General features: G+C 37.2%; 2 protein-coding genes across 3 annotated transcripts in view; one reads left to right on the forward strand and one right to left on the reverse strand.

Annotated features, from left to right (window-relative positions):
- The first annotated feature begins 71 nt into the window (after positions 1 to 71).
- Positions 72 to 9,626, forward strand: LOC124157338 (cyclin-K). Its single transcript, XM_046531977.1, has 7 exons — positions 72 to 650; positions 735 to 866; positions 982 to 1,087; positions 1,171 to 1,228; positions 1,349 to 1,521; positions 7,967 to 8,245; positions 8,777 to 9,626. Exons 1-7 carry the CDS (start codon positions 432 to 434, stop codon positions 9,244 to 9,246), a joined length of 1,437 nt encoding a protein of 478 aa, XP_046387933.1. The 5' UTR covers positions 72 to 431; the 3' UTR covers positions 9,247 to 9,626.
- LOC124157337 (tyrosine-protein phosphatase non-receptor type 14) overlaps positions 9,616 to 22,651 on the reverse strand; it is a 67,019-nt gene continuing 53,983 nt past the window's right edge. For both annotated transcript variants that reach the window (XM_046531976.1, XM_046531975.1), the window contains 4 exons: positions 22,245 to 22,553; positions 20,357 to 20,564; positions 15,910 to 16,085; positions 9,616 to 12,199 (listed from right to left, as the gene is read on the reverse strand). In XM_046531976.1, coding sequence (XP_046387932.1) covers positions 12,071 to 12,199; positions 15,910 to 16,085; positions 20,357 to 20,564; positions 22,245 to 22,553 — 822 coding nt within the window. In that variant the 3' untranslated portion in view covers positions 9,616 to 12,070. The remainder of the gene's footprint in view (positions 12,200 to 15,909; positions 16,086 to 20,356; positions 20,565 to 22,244; positions 22,554 to 22,651) is intronic.

Genomic DNA, 22,651 nt, shown 5'->3' on the forward strand with positions numbered 1-22,651 from the left:
GAAATTTTATGCAAGAAACGATTTTTTTACACATTATTAGTTGATTATTTGATTTGATCTCCGTTTTCGACGTTCATTTCGCTGTTTTCATAGAAAATGTCCGACTGTTGTTATGTTGCTGAAATTGGCCCGAGTGAAATCGAGTTAACTTCGTGTGGGCACTTTTCGTGAATATTACATTTGTGTGTACTGTTCTTTTTAAGATTCGAAGCATTCTGAGAGCTCGTTATTTGGAGATTTGCTAAGCATAAATCCCTAGGTTTTTGTGGCTTTCTTCGAAGTGGAACAATCTTTATCTCAAGATGTGAAGTCGATACTTACCAAGCTTTTAATGAACCTCAGGCGGTTATTTAATCCGGGATTCATGCCTGATATGGTCAAAGCCTTTGGGAAGAGTTTATTGCCTAAGTAGTACGCTCAACTAATCCAAGATGCCTTGTTGGTACTATGACAAGAGGGATTTAAAAGCCACTCCTTCAATTCTTGATGGGATTGATTTTGAGACTGAGAATCGATATCGGAAGGAAGGTGCCAGATTTATTATTGACACGGGGACAAAAATGGATTTAGGTTGCAATACAATGGCGACTGGTGTAGTTTATTTTCATCGTTTCTATATGTTTCATTCTTTTCGAAATTTCCCTAGATATGTGAGTGCTTGGTATGATGAAAAAGCTATTTGGTACATTTTACTTTTGAACCTGCTGTATGCATAGAAGCTTCATTCTTATTAGGTTACGGCGTGCTGCTGCCTATTTCTAGCTGGTAAAGTTGAAGAGACTCCTAAAAAGTGCAAGGATATAATCAAAACGGCTCGTAGTTTACTAACCGATCAGAAATTTCTTCAGTTTGGGGATGACCCCAAGGTAAGAGACAGCATCTTAGTACACTCATGAACTTATCTGACGCTGTTAGAAATTAGTGGATGTTTTAGCATTACGGCAGTGGTCGACTTATAGCTCCTGCTCATTTCCTTCACAGGAAGAAGTCATGACACTGGAAAGGATTCTTCTCCAAACAATTAAGTTTGACTTGCAAGTGGAACATCCTTATAATTACCTCCTCAAGTACGCAAAATGTTTAAAAGGTAATTGATAAACTTAATAGTCTTTGTCGTTATTTTCTTTTGGAAATGGTTGAAATTACAAAGGCTATTTTTTCTACATCTAGGAGACAAAAATAGATTACAAAAAATGGTTCAAATGGCATGGACATTTGTTAACGATAGGTGAGTTGGCTTCTTTTCCTTTTCGTCAATCTTCATGGATCAATTTTATCATACTGCTAATCATATACGTGTTTTGGTAGTTGTAAAATTCTATGTACTGCATTCTTTCCAATCACTTAGCCTGTGCACCACACTCTGCCTGCAGTGGGAACCGGAAGTAATAGCTGTAGCCCTTATTTACTTAGCAGGGAAATTAAGCAAGTTTGAAGCAACTGATTGGGTTGGTAGAACTCCTCGTCATTTGCGATGGTGGGACATGGTTTTGGAAGGAGTGACCATGGACCTTTTGGAAGGCAAGTACATCCTACCTTTTCATGTAGATTGTTTGAAAATCGGTTGTATAATTTTCTGTAGTTGATTATGCAAGATTTAATAGAAATATGTACCTCAAGGAGCGCTTTGTGAGATTAATTTGAGGGAGTCTGCCATGATTTATGGGACAATATAGGTCAAATTTGGAATGATTTGTTCCTTTATTGTAACTTCATCTGATGCCTTCACTCTTGCTTTTATCTAAGAGGTACATTTATAGTATATTTTGTAAAACACATAATATCAGTTAACCCATTCAATGCGGGTCCATATGCAAATTTCTTTCCCAGTGTCAGAATTCAAATTTTTGCGTTTTCATATCAGTACTTGTGTTTTGAGTTACCATAAACAATTAAAAAATATCAATCAGTATGTTTTGCCTCATTTTTCGTAATAAAAAAAATGACTTTCAAGAATGACATCTGCTCCGCTGAAAAAAAAAAAGTAGTTATATAACCCGCATTTCATTTTCTGTCGCTGTTAAAATTATCCGTAATCTTATATGAAAATATAATAATAATAATAAGGTCAATGTACTTAGCTTCATAGGCATGCAATCACATTTTGCCCTCTTCCCTTTCACATGGCATTTTCATTTGTTTATGTCGTAATTTGGGAGTTAAAGCATCAAAATGTTTTAAATTTTGAAATAATATTCGTCTTCCATATGTTACCTTACTGTTCTAAAAGTAGCTGGTTGCAATGATCAACTCCACCCATGAATTTATTATAAGCAACCGAGGCCTCTGGTTTCTCATTGCCTTGTCTGATGGTTTCCACTAGGTCACTTCCAATCCGAAGAGATCATTGATATGTCCCGCTTGTCTTTCCAGCGGAAAACACACATTCCCCCTCACTCCACTGAGAACAAACCTCTCCTTTCGGTAATTTGTGACCAAATATCTCTTTTGGATTGTCCCTCCTATTTGGTCTCAATGTACCTGTACAATTAATTTTTTGACGAAGAAGGTCCTCAGTCAATGCAACGTTGTTGTAATAATTGTTCATGAACACACTGTGGCCACGATTTTCAAAAATTTCTAACAATTTTTTTACTACTTAATCACCATGTCCGCGGAGCCTATATAAATTAGCAATCGGTGGACTAAGGCAGACGGCTAAAAAAGCGTGTAAATCTACACACTATGCTTGTGCTTCTTTTTCTGCATGTATTGCAGTAGCGGATACAGAAAAAAACTAAAGGGGGGCACAAAAAATACCTTGAGTTACCTTTACTTTTATCGTGATTAAAAAATAATCAAGTCACACGCAAAGTTTAACAAGTTTTAATCAAAGTGATTATGTGAAAATACAAGACAATGCCATCTTATGATATAAAAAAGTTAAAATTGTGGTTTGGCAATACGGGCAACCCCCCAAGGGGGGACACGCCCCCCCCCATCTGTGACCGCCACTGATGTATTGCCGAAAAATTAGACAGCCTCTCCACAATACCATCGACTCATCTATACTAAGTTCCCGTCCCGACAAGACAGCAGTTTCCTTCGTCTCCTTGAAACTGTCTGAAGGCCTGGTTACACGGTACATGAGAATGTACAAGAAAATGTGAGAATGTCTGAATCTCAGAATGAACGCGAAAATGCACCGTGTAACCACGCAAAATGTAAGAATGTATGAATTTCTGAACGCCTGCTCTAATTTCATTCAGACAATCATACAATTTGAACTCAGAGTCACTTGGTGGCAGAATACGAAAACGACACATTCATTTCATCTGGCTTGTATAGGCGACTTCTTTGTTTACGTACGGCCCCGATAGTTATTTCGATTTGATATGATCTTGCTTGACTTGGATATCTCACTGATTGGATATAGGTAGCGAAAGAATGGAACACAAGAAAAGGGGATGGGTAAAATGAAGGATCAGATGGAAAGGCGCTGAATGTATCAACCGCGAGAATTGTCCAAGATTGAGATCAAAATGATCGTTAAAAGGTCATAAAAAGCATGTGATAGGCAAAGAAATAAGATTCAAGTACTATTTACGCTGTATTTACTCAAGTTCCTGTTTTTGAATCGAGACCGACTGCAAAGCGAGTCGAAATTCTAGGTGTTGCGTTGACATGCAGCGAACGTTATGGGCATCGCAGTAATAAATATTGAATTTACCTTGCCAAAAGCCTCATATTTCTCGTATACTCCTGTAGCGTGCGCCGATTCACAGGAGAAGGATGGAGAGAAATCACGACACACTCGCTTTCAAATCTAAAATTCAACTGCCTTTATTATGTCCTGTTTATTATATCACAAGGCTTAAGGGCACGAGAAATTTTGAAATTGTGCTTTTATTATGGAACACTACTATCCAACAAAATTTTAACGATATCGGTGAAAGACACTTTGAGAATATTCCTTGTTAGGGGCTCCTTGTGACGAGAGGCCGGCCGCCCATTACATTCCTTATTTTTCACCGTGGTTTAATCGTAATCAGTATTTATTCTCGTAAACAGCCACTTTCCTTATAATTTGATCCTACAATGGGTAGAATGATAGGTACATTTATAGAGTTGTTTACAAAGTGAAATAAGTAACTTGATAAACTCCTGCGGTAACCCTGATTTAACAGTGTACTTACGTTGAGGATATCCCGTTGACAATATAGATAATGTATTTGACTCCATTCTGTGGATCATCAACCACTCATTACTCTTATTTTTGTCCCTTCGAACACAAGCAAAAAACTTCTCCGGCGAGTAAATAGGTACTAGACGTCGGGGCACTTTATATGGTTTTATGGGATACACTATTTATATGGTTTTCACACGTTTTTCTATTGAAGGTCCATGCTACAATATACTTACTACATTAAGCAAATGATGTAGGTGTGTAACGTAGATCACAATCTGCAATCAACTTATTTTAATTTAATCTTTCCAAAGCCCCCCAAACAATCGCCTTTATTTATTTCAATAACGCCTTGGCAACCCAATATATTCACAATCCGAAGTTTGACGTTAAAGCAGCAATTATATTCGCCAAATTTGCGTTTGAGTCCCTAAATAGACAGTTTTTCTATCTACTTCCTCAGTCTGTCATCAGTGGATTCCAGGCCGTGAAGTAACGCGCGCACGCTCCGTCACGTGTTTTCAAACAGTCGATGAAGATTATTTTTAAAGACTCATATCTCAGCTATAAAACATTATTCATCCGCGAAATTTTCGGCAAGTACATTTGAGGTAAGGATCTTATTATTCTAGTACTTTTAAAAAAGTTTGCATGTTCCCCATCGGGTCATATTTGAAGTTGAAATAATTTGTTGCGCATTAAAAAATGTACGAAAAAATGTCCGAAAAAATGTACCGTGTAACCACCTACTCGTGGATCTTGTCCATGAGAATGTACAAGAATCTGTTCAGAAAACCATTCAGAAAAATGTACAGATTCTTGTACATTCTAATGTACCGTGTAACCAGGCCTTAAAAGAGGTCTTATTTTATAAATACGATCACTAGGATGTATGTCGTTGTAATGCATCTCTCTGTTTGCAATCTGTCACACCGGTTCGTTTTCATTGGTATTTCTTGCAAAATGTAATGCTTGTGAAATCCCGAGAAAACGATGTTATTCATGAAAGTCATTTTTTTTTTAATTTCGAAAAATGAGGTAAATTGATATTTTTAAATGGTTTGTGATAACTCAAAACACAATTAGAGATATGAAAACGCAAAAATTTGAATTAGGACTCTTGGAAAGAAATTTGCATATAGACCTGCATTGAATGGGTTAATGGCAAAAACCCACTTTCTGGTAATTTTACCAGTTCCCACATGATTATCTAGTAATGACTGAATTTCATCATCCACAGGTTAGAGCCATTTCCCTCTATCCTATCTCTCCTCTAGCTCATCAAAAGACTCAGGGACACCATGAAAAAAGACATTGCATTCAGTATACAATATGACTCATCAATGGGATAATAATCTAGGTATAAAGTTATATTCTCTGAACGCAATTTTCAACAAAAATGCAGGTGCCATAGTAACATTTTCTTTTAAATTTTCTGGCCTCCTCCTGACTGGAATACTCCTTTATATCAGATACACCTCTTTTTATACCCTTATTATCAAAATTATGCAAATCTACCATCTCAAGTTCACACCTTGCTTTTCCTCTTCCCTTGAGCTGTCCTGTGAATTCTCTCATGATCATTCCAAAATTCACCTGAGAACTTACTCCTGCTTTCTACAAATACAACATCACAAGCAGAAATACTTTTCTTTCAGATAGGCTTCATAATATCTGGACGGAAACCATACCACAACTCTGCTGGCTCCTTGCCGTTATCCAATGTTTCAGTTAGACTCCTATTCTAGAAGAAGGCTGTAGTCATTGCAGCTTTCAACCAAAATGGTTTTTTTTAATGCGACCCCAACATCGTACACCTGGCTTAGGCTAAAATTTGGCTTAGGTTCTATTTGTTGCTAAATGGCACTCACACATGCTCCAGCAATTCCTTTTCAGCCAAGTAAATCTCCATCCGAAACTTCCACACATCATATTCCTTCCCATCAAATAGCAGAATTTTATATCTTTTGTCATCCATACTTCCAGAAACGAAATCGTACTCATACAAATTGAATTTAACAAAGATTTAGGCCGATAACCTGTTTTCTTGGGTTGGTTTCCAAGCTGGATGGAAATTAATTAGTGACTTGAATCTTAAAAGCACATGTATTCTCTGTTGTAAGATTCACAAAACTTAAAACTGATATTAAAAAATCACAAACAACAACACACTCGGTAACCATGAGAAATAAACATTGAAATTGCAAACACATGTATATGACAACACTTTCAGTATAATTTTTCAGCCTTTTTATGAAGTTAACCTATTTTATGTTAGGCATAATTAGGGTTTTTCAAAATGGTGTGTTAAGAGACAATGTATGTACAGAGTGACTGGTATCATTGTATTTTCCATGGATATATCTAATTGACTACCTAAAAAATTTAGTATTCACTGAATGTTACGTATGTGATTGTACGCTTCGTATAAGAAACTGCTTACATTCTACTGTCCGTGGAGTAACCCCTATCATTACTAATAACACAATGTCACCCATATTGCCAAAGCATCTCTTCGCTCAGAAGTCAACCATCATTTCGTTCATACCTTCCCCTTTGGCACAGTTTTCAGCCACGCTGTTACTATGTGTAAGTTTTCAAGGTGATTTGCAAGGCATTGCATGAAAATATAAAAAAAAACTCTCAGTATTAACCAGTGAAGTGCGGTTAACATTTAAAAGAATTTTTTACATGATAGAAAGGCCTTTCTGATTTAGTTATTAAAGTGCAGTAGAAAATGGGACTTTCGTGGAAGCAGGTTTTTTATGAGTGTTATTCCCAACTTCCCTGGAAACAGCACATCACGGCCTTTACAATGGGGGTTCCAACATTAACAATGCTCAGCATAAACACCCATGCCCTTGATAGGGACCACCTACCCAGGTGGGTCTTGAACCTGTGACCTTCCATTTTGCAGGCAAGGACTTTACCCCTCTGCCACCGAGGCCGGCTTCACTTTGTTGCCTCTTTTTTACTCCCTACGTAATTCTACCTGAAGGTTGGTTTGAAATTGGTGAAGTTAGAGCTACCCGCTGCATAACAAATTTGTGAAATGTTCATATTCTGAGTACGGGGGGCCAGTTCCTATCCCTGCACCACTTCATACAGCAAGGATCTGCAGTGTCCAAAGACTGAACCTGGAACCATTGATTCGGGAGCCAAGCACCTTATCCTCTGGACTGTCTCAGTCCCCATATTGCCTCTCACCAAATTTTAATATAAGTTTAATGTTGCTGTTTTCTGGAGAAAAAATGGAATGTGACATAAAACACTTTGTAAATGTTACATTATCTATGGGTTTTTCTACTGAAGTTCTCTCTTTACGAAGTGGATCATTACTTACTGTTAAACAATGTAGCGCTCTACAGACATCTCCTCTCCACCCCTTTCCCCTCCCCACCCCTTCCACTCTTTGCCCCCCCTTTTTGGTATATAACCCACAGCAACGCTACTTGTACTGCTAGTCCTATGAATATGATACAGTGTATCGAAACTAGTCAGGAAAATAAAGTTCCAAATTGTAGAAACAGCAAAGTTTTTCATTCACAAATCACTATTATGAAATATTGTAGCATATATAAATTATGAGATTATAAAGTTTCTGCAATCTCGGTTATTATTGTGTTCATTGGTGTCATTTTTTCTTGGTTATTCGTACCATGTGTGTCTAAATCTCTCTTTATCATAAATTTCTGGTTGTGAATTAAGTTTGGTGGTACATAAATTGAATCCTACATATTACATATTTTATCCTATGTATCCTTCAATATTAGTTTAGATTGTTATTTGATTCTGTTTTATGTTGTCAGGTACTAATATTATCCTCATTGAATTTTCCAGATATCTGCCACCAGGTGCTGGATTTGTACTCTCAACCTCAGACGGATCCAACTGCTGACTCCCCTCCCCCCCCTCCTGCCCCTCATCCCTCTGTAGGGGGCGGAATCCAGGGCGTAAGTGTAGTCGGGGTAACTTCCTCCGTCCTGACCACCAATTCTACCTCTACCTCTTCCTCAAACACCCCTGGACCTCTTCCAACCACTCCAAAAGCATCCACAGCCATTCCAATGATAAGGGAGTCTGCTCAGCCCATCAAAGCTGTTTCTCCAGCTTCATCAGGTTGGCAACTCCATATGGTACTGAATTATTATGAGGAAATGTTAATTGCATTTAGATTGTGTAGGAAAAAGAGTGCACTGGATTCAAATGAATTTATGAATGAAGTCCCAGTGTGATAAAAAGATGCTTGCTGAAAATATTGTAATGATGTTATTCAATATTCATGAAATTACTCATGGCCTGCTTAGGCCATTTCCTATAGGTGGGTGTAAGTTTTGTAGGTGATAAATGAAGAAGTGTACATCTTTTGTCATCATCATTGCCGACTATGTATGGTATGTCCCAAGTTCTGGCTTATAATTCTTGAAGAGATGTAAACCCTCTCAGGTTATGTAATTTTCATTTTTCTGTGCTTGGTAAGATCCATTATCCTAACATAAAGTAAGTTTATTTAAGTAACAGAAGTAATTACTATGTCTGCTGAAATCAGTTTTTGGAGTTTTTAAATGTTAAAGTTTCTGAAAGAACCCTGTTGCAGATTATGAAGTTACTCTTTATTTGCTAATATTTGTCTTTACTTTTCTACTGTAGGAGTACCTGTGAAATTGGGCAAACTTAAAGAATCCAAGAAGCATATGCAGAAGGTCCAAAGTGAATTGGCTGAAGTGCCTGTTGTGAAAACTCAGCCAGAAAGCAAAGGATCCAGTGTTTTAGGATCTTCAATTATTTCAGAGATGTTAGTGGGGCAGGGGGCTCCACCTCCCCATTTCTCAGGGGCGCCTCCACCTCAGTACCATCATCATCATCCATCCTCCCCCCAATCAACTTCATTTGCAGTTCCTCCACCCATAAATTTCTCAGCACCCCCTCCTAGCATGCCCGTCACGCAAGGAACAAGTGGTGTGGGTAGTGTTGGGAGCAATGGACATCATCCACCTCCAGGTCCACCACCATTCTCGCAGTTCGCCCCCCCGTTTCCCTTGAATCAACCGCCTCCTGCATTCTATCCTCATAATGTGCCACCTCCAAGGACCTATTACCCACCCCCAGGTTCATCTTGAAGAAATTCCTTCTCATTCCTATCACTTGGGATGATTCTAAATTGTTTGGATGTGATATTTCATTCACTGATTAATTTCAATGTGGATGCATAGTCAAATATTTCGTGTGATCTCATTTCAGCTGAAGAAATCAATCTCTTGCGGGCAAGCAGTTGATTTGTCAAACATATATTTATTCTGTCTTCCAGTGATGACAGTTGAAGAAGGTTCAAAAATGATTTAAATATACTATTGGGGTGTGATGGGTATGTGCACATTTTTCCTTATTTTCTTATATGGATGAATAGGTGGGATAAACATATTTCTTTTGTCTTTTTGACTGTGATCACTATGTTGTGTTCAAAAAGATGGCATAATAAAAGGCTGAAATAAAAAAAAAACAAATGTGTTTTTTTTATTTTCAGAATCTCTTATAAAAGAAATATTTTGTAAAGTTTGGTAGTAGGACTTACAAAAGTTCTATTCTTAAATGAATATGTACAACCCTAGAGGGCACATAGATAAGAAGTAATATCTGTGCTTGAGGGCCTAATAGGACTAGCTTCAAATAAACACCTGCAGCGAAGGTTGACCAATAACAATATCACGATCAAACCACAAGCATAGACATATCAAAGAGCCAAATACCAAACGAACATGCAAATTAGGCCTATAGTGCTTCTGAGGCATGAGGATCAAGTAATTTTCTCACTCATGTTTTCTCCCATCCCTTAATCTTCCTTTAAGCTCCTGCTAAGTAATATTTATTTTCTTCTTGAACTTCGAACAACTGTAGAATATTTAGTAATTGACTTTTACCTCCCATGCTTACCAACATAACAGTTGCTGTTGACAGTTTGAGTCAAGATAGCTGAAAATTGTTTTCCTAACTTCAAACTTCTTTATCAATAAGACAAACTTCGCTATTTGCAAAGGATTTGAAGAGTCTCATCCAACAAAAGCACCATGACCTAATTGTATGCAATTAAAAGAAAAGACAAGCATCACTATGTAGTGCAGGGAATATTTAGCATTTAAAAAAGCATCAAACTTAAAATAATACCTTGGTGATAAAGGAAGCACAAAATAATTGTAAGGCACTCCTAATACCATTAAAAATTTAAATATGATAATAAAATCATTTCCCTTTAGATATAAACACTTTCTTCATAAAAATTGGATTAAGTTTCTCTGTATATTCTCACATAGAAAATGTACATGACACTTTGCCTTTAAGTTCATTACAAATAGTGCAATGAATTTTTCATCAGTTATATACATCAGATACACCATACTCCTCACAACTGATAAACATTCAGATTACTACTTTGAGCCTTGTTCACAAAAAAATCAAAACTCTCAAGTTTTCCAGACTCAGACAAAAAATTGTCACTGTTTACATCCATTATGAATGATTACTTCACAATTAGAGCACATATAAATCTGAATTCACTATATATTAACAAGATCAACAGAGACTAGCACAATATTTCTTTGAAGGTGGGTTTCTTTACATAAATTGGCAACATAAATAACTATTCCTAAAATGAGTTGAAAGGCCACAATTAACACTTGTTCAGTCGGGAGGACTTAACTGTTCTTCTCCCGTTACTTATTCCCATGGTTGATTGGCAAATGTAAAACACTATTGTCTAGGCATTTAATAAGCATAAAAATAATCCCCAGTCAATTCTCTAGCATAAAAATAAAATACTGCTTTTCAAGTATAGAATATCCTCATATATCTAAGTTACACTTGAACCACCATCAGCAACAAAATATCATTTTGGCACATATAACTGGGTTCAGCAGATGGTGATACCTTCAATCAACACTAACACATGACTGACAGGTAGAAAATTTTTTATATAACATGGCAAGGATAATTGACATCTCACTGTGGTGCCATCATAAGTGTCTGTCAGAAATTTAAGGCAATATTGAGCAGCAAAAATATTTTGCAGGCAATTTTAATCCAAGGCAAATGAATCAGTAGGAAAACAATTCACTCGATAGTGCATTGCATTATGGATCTTCATTGAAGGCTTACATGCTATTCCATAGGAAGTAAAAAGGATTTCTAAAATGGCATAAATAGAATTTTATGTTTCAATACAATATATATATTTCATCCTGTAGTAACATCAGAATAAATGTATCGAAAAATAAGTTCTCGTAAAGAGAAGATGCAATATTCTACGTCCTTCACTTAAGAACTGTGCCTAAGCTTGAAGAGAAAAGAGTAGATCAGCTCATTTATAAAATGAGATTCATGATTTACAATTTGAAAGGCCACTGGTTTCATCAAAAAACTTCAGGTGGGGTTATGCTCACTCCAATATAACAGTTGAAAAGGAATCTTAATATCATTACCCTTCCACAGAAGTCACTACTCAGAACTACAATGCATCATTAGCGATATAACACTGCATGAAATCTCATCGTCAAAAACATTTTTTTTTCTGGGACTTATTACTTTTTTGGTATGGGAATAAACAATATTGCCTTCCCAGGCTAATCAGATCACACAGTAACTGAATGATTCTATTCCTAATAGTGGTTAAAAAAAACATCTTGACACAAATGCATCAATTATGCACCCAAATGATGGTATTTCATCCACACATTATGTAAGTTTTCAGAGAAAAACAATGTTAAAAAAGATCACAGTCCAAATTGACAACTACATTTCCAAACCTTCATGTGGTGCGGTCAAGCAGGACTCCACCTCAAGAAGTACTTTGTGGTTGACTGAGGACTAGCTTCTCTTACCTTGTTCTACAGAATTCATAGCAGAATTCATAAATTTGAAGAAGGTACAATAAGTGACAAACAATTGAAATTTTTAAATTAATCTCGAGTGCTTGAGGTAGTGAAGTAGCAGGGTGTGGACAAATCGATACTGTGCCACAGTCTGAACAAGATGCATGCGTTGGCGTCTCAATTGTCCCAATATCCGAGCCACATCCAATTCCTGCAGGAAAAAGAAATAACCCAAGCTTCACTTGTGAACAGTTTTTGGTGGTACACCTTTATGTGGATTTCACCACTAATATCAATAGCAATGTAAAAATTGTACTTGAAAAATAAATTCATATACATATTTCATTGGTATTAGAGATAAGAGTCCTGCAATATGAAAAATCAAAATGAAATACTTATACATTTCACTTACAATTTAGTACACTAAAGAGTGAAATTCACCACTTGGAACGAAGGAGGACAAGAAGAGAAACACAGTGTGTCATAGTATGTGCCTAATTGAAGATAAATATGTATAAGGTTCCATATCCCACTTTTTGGAGGCACTTAATGTGACTTAACTTTAGACTAGTGGCAGAGAAAGATGGAACTTTTGAATGGTGCCAAAATGTACAATGGCAACATCCCCCTTGGATAGAGTGAATTACAGTAGAAGCCTGGTTTTGCGAGTACAGCATTTTACGTGAATCGCTTTTTGCGAATGATAGTCTTCGTACCGCCAAATGGCCTATGTTTTACATGTAAAATAAATTGGATTTAGCGAGTTCAATAAGTTCCTTCCACTGCATACGCTTGGTTTTACAACACATATTTCTCAAGGGCGATGCACTGCTGAGCAAGCATTAACAATTATGTTTTGTATTATTTGTTTATTAAACTAAAAATACAAGATGTAGTTTCGGCTTCATCTCTATAATATTACAATAGGCTTCGTCTTAAGTGTAGGAACTTACATTGTAGTGGAACCCCTTCCATTATTTCCCGTATCAGGTATGTGAGTTGAAAGAGCATATTCATAGTTAGATCGGCACCCTTACATTGACTTTCGACTTATTGGAAGCACGAGCAACATTACCTGTCGCTGCATGCTATCTGGCGAAGTATATATATCGATGTTTCATTTATGCATAGGAATGTAGTTCGATCAAGACATCATCAGCTATTACCACGTAAGAAACCACAATTACCAAGATGATAAAATAATAATCAATCATAGGTTAGCAAGCGAGAACTCACCACTGCCGAGTAATCAATTTTAAAAATTTGTAAAAGCAGAATTACTCTCCTGATAGCAAAAATCCTTTTCTTTGCAACCAATCATAGTGAATCTTTATTATCTCTTCTTCATACTCTCCAAAATTCAGTATATTTCAAAGTTTCACATCATACCAGTATAACTGTGACGCACTTCTGTGCAATCCCTAAAATTTGTTTAAACAAATGGCTTAACTTAGATGTGGATTACCCTCAAGGGCTAAGTACCTTGCGAGCACAATTAAAAAATGCTATTTCCTACACCAGATTCTTTGAATCTTTTGGCAATGATTAAAAGCTCCTAGATACAGATTCCTATATCAAAAAAATATTCCGCTCGTAATTTAAAATGGAGCATATGCTTCTTCACTAATCAGTTCCCATGCGGTGCTTTTGTCATAGGTATGTAAAACGCCCACGGTTATTTTATTCGGAAGAACTGAAGATTTTGTATATTAAGTAAAATATTTATATATGTAATCGCAATCACTCTCCAAAAAACCATTCGACTTCAGTCCTGCCGGCGAGAGTTGTCCGATGCACAGATAGTGGTCCAATGATAGCCCAAAAGGAGGGGCTGAGAAACCTGTGCCAGCACAGTTTGCAGCCAATCACTGCCACCGAAGTGCACCTCACACCCTCACCTAGTCATATATGTAAGATTGTCACATGCATGTGGAGCTAAGAAACAAGCCTGAAGCACCAAAACAAGCTTCGTATCTCCAAAACAAGGGATTGTTCCTTTGGGTCCGTCAAGGTCGTCGTCCCGTCCCGCTCCTTTCTTCAAAGAAGCATTTTGTTTACATGTAACGTGGGCATTTCCCTTTCTTACCTGGCAACCTTACCCCCTACCCCGAACAATTCTCTGCAGCCACAATGTATAGAGGGGTGAACTCAATGCACCCGATCCTTTGAGCACAATCAAAGGCAGAGGGCTGATGGGGCCTCAGCATTCAGCAGAAGAGAGCGATTGAAAAACTTCTACCATCCCGTCGACTGGATGCGCCCAATCACACGGCATGGGAGAGTCTGGATGTTCGTAAGGGATGGAGTGTACTCAGTTTCAGGGGCGTAGTAGTGTAAGGTGGTTTGCCCGAGTGCATCATATCCGGGATACGTAAATCTTTGGACATTAAAATTATAGATGAGTGCAAACGTAGCTGGACCTTAAAGACTGATATCCAGAGGCGGTTTGGTATCTTGTCATTTACGTGGTTCACAATATGAAAGAAAGATACAATTCGTGCAGCAGTGAACAAACTGGGAACACCTAGCAGCAAGGCAAGGGGAACGTCCACAAATGGAATCTGCACTATTCAAGTGGTTTTGTCAACAAAGGTCTGCAGGACTGCCCATAAACGGAATGATTTTAAAAACAAAAGCTGACTTCATTTCTAAAGGGGAGAAATGTCTTAAATAAAGGGGAGAAATGCCAAGAAACATCCAAGTCCACCGAATCATGCCGTATTTCAGTGAATCTTTCGGCCAATTTTCTCAACTGACTGATGTACTGGTCAACCATTCGAAAACTCAACATAACTGATATTGTCGGTATGATGTATTCGCAAAATTATCCAAAAACTTTCACTGCATACCAAACATATAGATTCCGACTAGTTACGCTGTTTTTCCAGCTTTCTTCGGCAATCGAAAAATACAAGAACAGGAATAAAATCACCGAAACTGGGGGAATTATTATTTTTATAAAATTGAAATCCCCCGTTTCCTTCTTTAAATATATTGATACTCAATTATATTGTGCCTGATAATGACTCTCTACCAGTTTAACTTCGTTAAATACCACGGAAACAAAAGAAAAACTGTAAATACAAACGATTATGAGACTTGGGTTGGTTTATTCAACTCCTTCGGATACAACGAGCGCTCGGTTTTGCGAGTAATTTCCAAGGGATTATGAGCACTCATAAAACCGGGCTTCTACTGTAGTTGTGACGGAATAGTATTTTTCAGCTTGACAGAAATTATTTATCAAGCGCCGAAGCCACACCCACACTAAATAGGCCAGTGATTAGACATGCTTTATTATCCCTCGGGTGGAATTCTGTATGCGCTACCAACGATTGTTAGTGCCGGTTGCAGGTCCTACTGAAAACCCTCAGTACGAACAATTCCAAGGGCACGTCCTACCAATAATTGTCAGTAATCCCACCAACAGTTGTCAGTAAACCCATCGGTAGCTACCGATAATTTCAAAATGCTCGGTAGGACCTATTGACCCTTTTTAAAGCAACATGGTGGACTTTTGTTACACTTTTCGGCCATAGCTGATGATATTAAATCATAATCTACAATGCTAGAATCTTGGAACTGCTCTAATTGGTGAGTTGGCAACACGTTATAGAAAGTTCAGTAGTGATGAGATGACTTAAAGGTACCTTAGATATCAGAAATTCACAGCCCAAAAATTCCTTATGGCAGAAACTGCTCTAATACAAATACCTATGTTTGGAAAAAAATGGTGACCTCCATGGCAACCTGCGGACATGATGTCAGACTTCACTGATCCATTCTGTTCAATAACTGCAATTTTCCAGTCAATATTCTCTCATTGAATAAACATAAATATGTAACAGTACATCAGGCAAACAATGGAAGCTTTGTGTGAGAAATAAATAATGTTACTCATTATAATGAATTAAAACAAACCTGGCAGTAATCCAAAGAGTAAAGAAGAATATCACAGAGAAGAAGAACTCCAGTACGTCCAGCTCCAGCACCACATAGTACTATGGTCGTAGATGGACCATCTTTCCCGCTGCCACCACAATCACCAGTCTCTAAAGCAGCTTGCTGCCTAACAGAATTTATTTCTTCTAGAAACCCTGTGCAAAAATAAACACCAAATCAGAGAAACATATCTCGCAAGGATATAAAGTAAAAAGGTTCCTTTCCTCGCAAAGATATAAAGTAAAAAGCCTTTCCTTCAAGCTCCATGATTCAGGATTTAGGTAATTCTAAAACTTTTCCGCTTAAATTCAGTGTTGGTAAACCATTTAAATGGGAAGACTGAACATTTATGGCTTTACACAGTCAAGCCATGCCCTCAATATGCAGAAGGGCAATTTTGCCAAGATTTCCAGTAGGTCAGTCATGGTTAGAGTGAAACAAATTATATTTAAATAATAAGCAGAGGGAGGTATTGATGCGTATTCTATTTGGCTGGTGCAGTTATTTGGCTAATTAATAAGAATTTTCAAATTACTATGTTGATAATTGTCTAAATTTACTTGGAAAGGGTGCCATCTACTGAAAATTTGGTTTCATTGCTAGCGTCCATTTACATACCCAGTGTACATTTTCTATCCAAACCATTGAAGAAGAGCCTCATTTTAGCCCACAAAAATATGTACACATGATGGAGTACAAAAACTTTTGATATTTAAAAGTTTTTGTGCACTTATTCCACGATTTTCAAACTATTCCTCAAGAAAAATTCCAAAGATGACATGGCATAACCAACTTACCAGTACAGATAGGTCTAACTTGTAACCCTATAAAATGTGAGTAATATAAATGTACTGGAGCAACCCCACACTTTTCAGATAGGTGATTCATAACAGATGAAATATCCAAGCCACAAGATCAGACTATTTCACAAAAAAATGTAAGCTGAAGTTGCTATATTAAGGTGACTGATATTGTCATGCAGTTCAAAATCAATTTGCGATACATCAAATTGGTGTTGTATTTATCATCATCATCAATAGTCAAAAATCATAAGATTGGTTTGATGCAGGTCTCCACTCAATCCTCTTGACAGCTACTCCTTTCACGCCTACATATTTAATTTCTTTCAAATCCTTCTTTACTAGAGATGGGTCGAATAGATTTCTTGAACTCCACTATCCAATTCGAAAATTAAATCATGGCTTGAATATTCGAATATCTCAACTTTCTAATACCTCGAATACTAGAATTGCATAAAGCATAGTAAATGTTATTCTTCTATTTTGCTTGATGATTGTATAACTAAAAAGGAATATATCAAATACATTTTAAAAGTCAGCTTTTTTATTCTGACCAAATTCCCCAGATTGATTGTTATTGCTCTACATCAGCCATTTTCAGCTGCACTTTTCCGAAGGTATCTCTTTTTGTTGGGTAACATTGCTTAGACAGACTTGTCATCTCTAATGCCAATTACTTTTTTTTAAATCTCAACTTTATTTGAATCTTGAAATACACTGATTTTGAATTGTGGATCAAGAATTGTGGCAAAAGTGAATAATTGTTCTTTTCCTGGAAATTCATACCGACTTTTAATGGAAAACAGCAAATTGTTGACGAAACCTTGTAGATGACTTTGCGAAAACTTCTTAGTTTTTCAGGAAATTAATAATGCTATTTACAAGGGGGAAAACTTAAGAAACTGTGACTGCACTTCCACTTGCGAGAAATGTTGTTCCTTCAAAAACATCCGCAACATTAATTGATTGCTTGATAGTATCACACTGCGGTGGAGTTATGTTTACATTAAAACTCAGGTTAGAGGCAGCTAATGTTATTTCTTGCTTCTTTTCCAGAAGACGCCTCATCATTTGAAAAAAGGAGTTCCATCTTGCAGGTTCATCCTGAATGAGCTTAGATTAAAAAGTCTTGAAAATAATTTTTTGCATGTTTGTGTATTGATAGTAAGCGTTAGGCCAGGGGCTCGCAGTATTGTTGTTGAAGTCACCGACGAGACCCACCATTTTTTTACTATTATTTTAATGAAAATTTCGATCCTTTTTCAACTTTGACGGGTCATGCGAAGACGCCGTTCAGTACAGAGAAACAAAACTGATGTCAGGGGAAGCTTGCGTTCCTTGCAGTTTTCGAATCAGTGATGATCTAAGTTTTTCCTGGATGTACACAATTACTTATACCACTTTTTTCTATAAAAGAGCGCAACCCAGGTATCAATGAATAATCATCATCATCAGGTGCTAATTATGATTTTCAATCAAAAATCATAATTAGCGCCTGATGATGATGATTATTCATTGAAACCCGTGTCGCGCTCTTATATGGAAAAAAGTGGTATAAGTAATTGTGTACATTCAGGAAAAACTTATAATGGAATACCACAAGGTTAACCAAGAATTAGTGAATTTTGTCAGAGATGATCTTTCCGATGACAAGGAATAGTTTGGGAGCAATAGCTGAATGTGTGACGTACAGTACCCCAAAAGTCGAATTTTTTCTTCCGCCATTTTCAATTTTTTTGAGGGGTTTCGAGGGGGAAATCGGGGGTTTCCAGAGTTTTCCCCCGATCATTTTCGGTCCCCCACGTCGAACGATATCTATCTATTCACAACTCTAGGCCTGTTTCACATGGATGCGGACGGTCCGCGCTCCGCACCTGGATAAGGTTCCACTGACATTAATGGAAGCTTACACTTGAGTGTGGACCGTTCGCATGCAGAGGAACCATCCATGTGGCCCCTCCACCCCATGGATCATCCCCACAGGGCGTATGGGCCACAGGCACAGGTCACTAAAGTTTTAATGTTCTTTGTGCCACAATTGGGTGCACCCAAAACCTCCTTTGACGGGCACTTTTCTTCAGTTTTTTTCTAACCTGGTATACAGCAATAGCTTGAATTGCACTTACTGTGCGAAAAATCCACAGGGAAAAAATCATTCGCCTTGACTGGGATTCGAACTCAGATCCCCCGATTTCCGGTTGAGTGCTTTAGCCAGTTAAGCTACCAAGGTGTCATTTTTGGAAATTTGAGAATTAACTTGGAAATTTGAGGACTATACCGGACAAGGTGGTATGGACTGCTGAGCATATGATGCCACAAGCAGTCCAATTGTGTGCACTGCTAGGCTGAGTGAAGTTCTTCCAGCTTGGCAAGCTACACACAGCTGACATAGTGCCTATGTGAACAATGGCGACTGCTCTCTGCCCCCTGCATGCATAGCGCGGACCGTCCGCATCCGTGTGAAATGGGCCTTATCTGCAAATTTGATGTAGTTCGTCAACTTGCCTAAAACGGTGCTGCATGCACTAAACAACTAGAGTCCTATACGTTATTTCTAGTCAATTACGAACGACGTGAGTGCGACAGCGTATGGTGCGAAATTCAAAGTATTTAAGGTATTCGAGTATTCACAATACTATTTACACATCTCTATTCTTTACCCATTATGCTGCCAATGCAGATGATTTTTTTTACTTCATTAATGGTTTTATCATGTAAATGTTGAAAATTATGGGTGACAAAGCACAGCCTTGACTCACTCCGTTCCTACATTTTGCTTCTTCACAAAGTTACCTGATTTTAACACCTCTATTTGGTTTTTGTATAAATCAATGGTATTTAATCAACCAATTAAAATTAAACTCCAGAAAAAACAAGCTGGTACCACTTAATGAGATTCAAAGCAAGGGTAAACTTTTGGTTTAGTTCTTCATGATACCATAAAATGGAATGCTCATGTGTCAGGATTAATTCCTAAGCTGTTCTCAACACTGTACTGCATTGACTTTTTGAGGTATTGTCTCTACAAATATCCTAATGATGATTTACTTCAGCTACTTTTAATGCAGAGCACCTTATTGGATTATACTTCCTCATCACTTTTGAAAATAATTTCCGTCATTCAAAAGACAGTCATTTGAATGATATTTAAGCTAAGTCCCAGTACTTCATGTAATGACTAATTTAAAAAATCGTGCCAAGTACACACCCCAACATTATTTTGTCATATAATATGCACTATGGAGGAGGGCTTTGAGGGCTTCAGCTTACCCTTAAATTTTTTCCATCGTGACAACTATCTGCAACACATCTGCTGAGGATACCACCACCCCAGGGGCATTCATCCTCTGACACTCCATTTTTCAATAAACATAGTTACATTTCATGATTTATGCCATTGGCGAACAATGAATTTAACTTTCAATATAAGGAAAACTGTGTATAGCTGACTTAATGAAATGCATAGTTCTCCTGAGCGTGCAAATAAACAACAAAGCATGAGTATAAGTGACCCACATACACTTAAGCACCTTAAGAAGCAAAGTTATGGCTACGTGCCTACCTAATGAGTCATAACGAAGTTTTAATACACAAAAAAACTGTAAGTAAGATAAAGAGCAAAATACCTAAGAAATGAGATGCTCCAATAGGACAACCTTGCTCCCCCCAATGTGGATAGGATAGCACCCAGACACGCCTATGTTGTCTTGAAGGAACATGTACAAGCCTCAATCGGCTAGCAGTGCATCCTCCTCTACCACAATGGGCCTCATTGTCCCCATTTTCATTTTGGTCATTATCCGATGGTGTGCTCACTTCATTCCAAACCTGAAACTAGCAGCAGATTACAAGTGTTAGTCAGACAAAAATTAATGAATAACGGAAACACATTAAGAGTAATTCCCGATACCACCATTCTCACAATCATCTACACAACAGTTTGTGGAAATTATACATATAATATATACATGTCTGGAAAGAAGTAATTTAGAATGCTACAACTTCACGATGACATGGCATTGTGGCACCAGTAGCGAAAATAAAAGGAGTAGAATTTTGCCAGAGCAGTTATTTATGATAAGGCTATTTTACACTGACTATGTAATTGCATGATTCAGAACAGAAAATTTTTCTCAATCTGACATGCCACTGCACAGATGCATGAAGGAAATTAGAAAAGGGGTTAATTTGCCATCCTGCATTCTCACATTCACAGCAGTACACAACACAATTTGAAATGTGCTCTCAACATGAGATTGTACAAGAACATGCTCCTCCTTTTAGAAGAGACTTAAGAGCCACTGCAAATCATTCTTCCACTGAATTCCATAAATAAAAATATAATTAAATAATTTCACTGACACTGCTGCCATCATGAAACATCGTGGTTTCCTGTATAATCTGGAGCACCATGAAGTTCAGACGCTGGGCATTTGAGGGAGACGTAGTTGTTATCATCATACGGTGCATTAGGACGTGACTAATTTATTAATTTTTCTTGGATTCTTGATCACATCCTCTTACAATGCACTATTGAGAGTAGTATCAATATGGCAAAAAATCAGGTTGATTGTTTAACATTTAGATATTGCTTAAGACCACTACATACAATAGCAATTATTTTCGCAAATTAACCAAGTGGCATCATTTATGAGGCTGAGAATTTTAAAATTCCCAACCCTCCCTCCTTACCTTCCACCTCACCTTCTCAAATTTTTGCGAGTGTGTAATTTTGTATTCATATTGGTATGGTTAATTTCTTGATTTAGTCTTGATAATGCTGCAGTGCAGCAAAACATGTCATCTGTAGTTTAATAAATTTTTACGTCGAAAATGCAAAGTGTTTCACTTCATATCTTACATAGGAATGAGCTGTAGTTGACTTAAGAGAAAAATGAACGATTTTGGAATTTAAAACATGACATACTATACAGTATCTTGAATCATCAATACATCAGTTTTGTCTAACATCAGGTCAAACAACTACCTGAGATTAGAATCCAAAAAATACAAGAAAGATTCACAGACAACACCAAAAACAAATAAAAAGAAGTTCAAAATAAAAGACAATGAAATAATACAAGTGTAATAAAGAATACAGTGCTAGGAGAAAATTAATTTTGGAGAAAATAATGATAGACAAAACTTGAATGAAAAAATAGAAAAACTACAAGCTCTTTTACCTATACAACTGTCTAATTTTCAATAAAATACCTTAAGAATACATTATTTAGAAAGAAAAATATCTGATTTTTCGTTTTCCATGCTTTTCTATGAGTAAAACTTGGAAGGCAATTTCACAGAATGAAAATTGAATGTCGATTTTCTTCATGTCATGGACAATAGATTTAAAAACTTTCATGTTGATAAGATTAAATATTAGATTTGTGTAAAGAATCAAAGGACATATAGAAAAACCTTAGATATTTTATCAGAGATTAAAATAAATCAATATAAATTTATAAATAAAGAAAGGAATAGATAGAAACACAATACACTTTTCAATCCACTTACTTCGCCAAATTCCATGCATTTGGGCTCACCCGGCACAGACGATGGTGTGGGGTAGTATGGGGCATAGGTGGATGGAGGTATTGAACCACCAGAGGAAGGTAATGTGTTAGGCGAAGTAAGGCTGGCAATCAAGTTAACTTGGAATTCCCACACCATTCGCCAGAAGTGAGTTCTTGTTTCTGGCAGAGGTGCTTGAGCAGCAATGTATGGGCACCTCTGTAGCTGCCCATGCTGACCGAACTGCTGTCTTCTGGAGTGATGGTTCTGACGCTGCGATCCCAGAGTTGAGCTACCCCGATTGATTATCACCTAGAGAGGTGGCAAAAATGTTTTTAGTAATGTAAAAGTAACTTTTTCCAAGAGCGAAAATGCATTTAAATTTTATTTAACGACAAATGACTACGTAA

The sequence above is a fragment of the Ischnura elegans genome, chromosome 4, assembly GCF_921293095.1.
Source record: "Ischnura elegans chromosome 4, ioIscEleg1.1, whole genome shotgun sequence".
Lineage (NCBI taxonomy): Eukaryota > Metazoa > Arthropoda > Insecta > Odonata > Coenagrionidae > Ischnura > Ischnura elegans.

Bases quoted from the DNA above. Each gene is read 5' to 3' on its own strand.
- LOC124157338 (XM_046531977.1), top strand. From the start codon at position 432: ATGCCTTGTTGGTACTATGACAAGAGGGATTTAAAAGCCACTCCTTCA. The intron at 867-981 runs GTAAGAGACAGC...TTTCCTTCACAG, and splicing joins AGTTTGGGGATGACCCCAAG to GAAGAAGTCATGACACTGGA. The intron at 8,246-8,776 runs GTTGGCAACTCC...TTTCTACTGTAG, and splicing joins TGTTTCTCCAGCTTCATCAG to GAGTACCTGTGAAATTGGGC.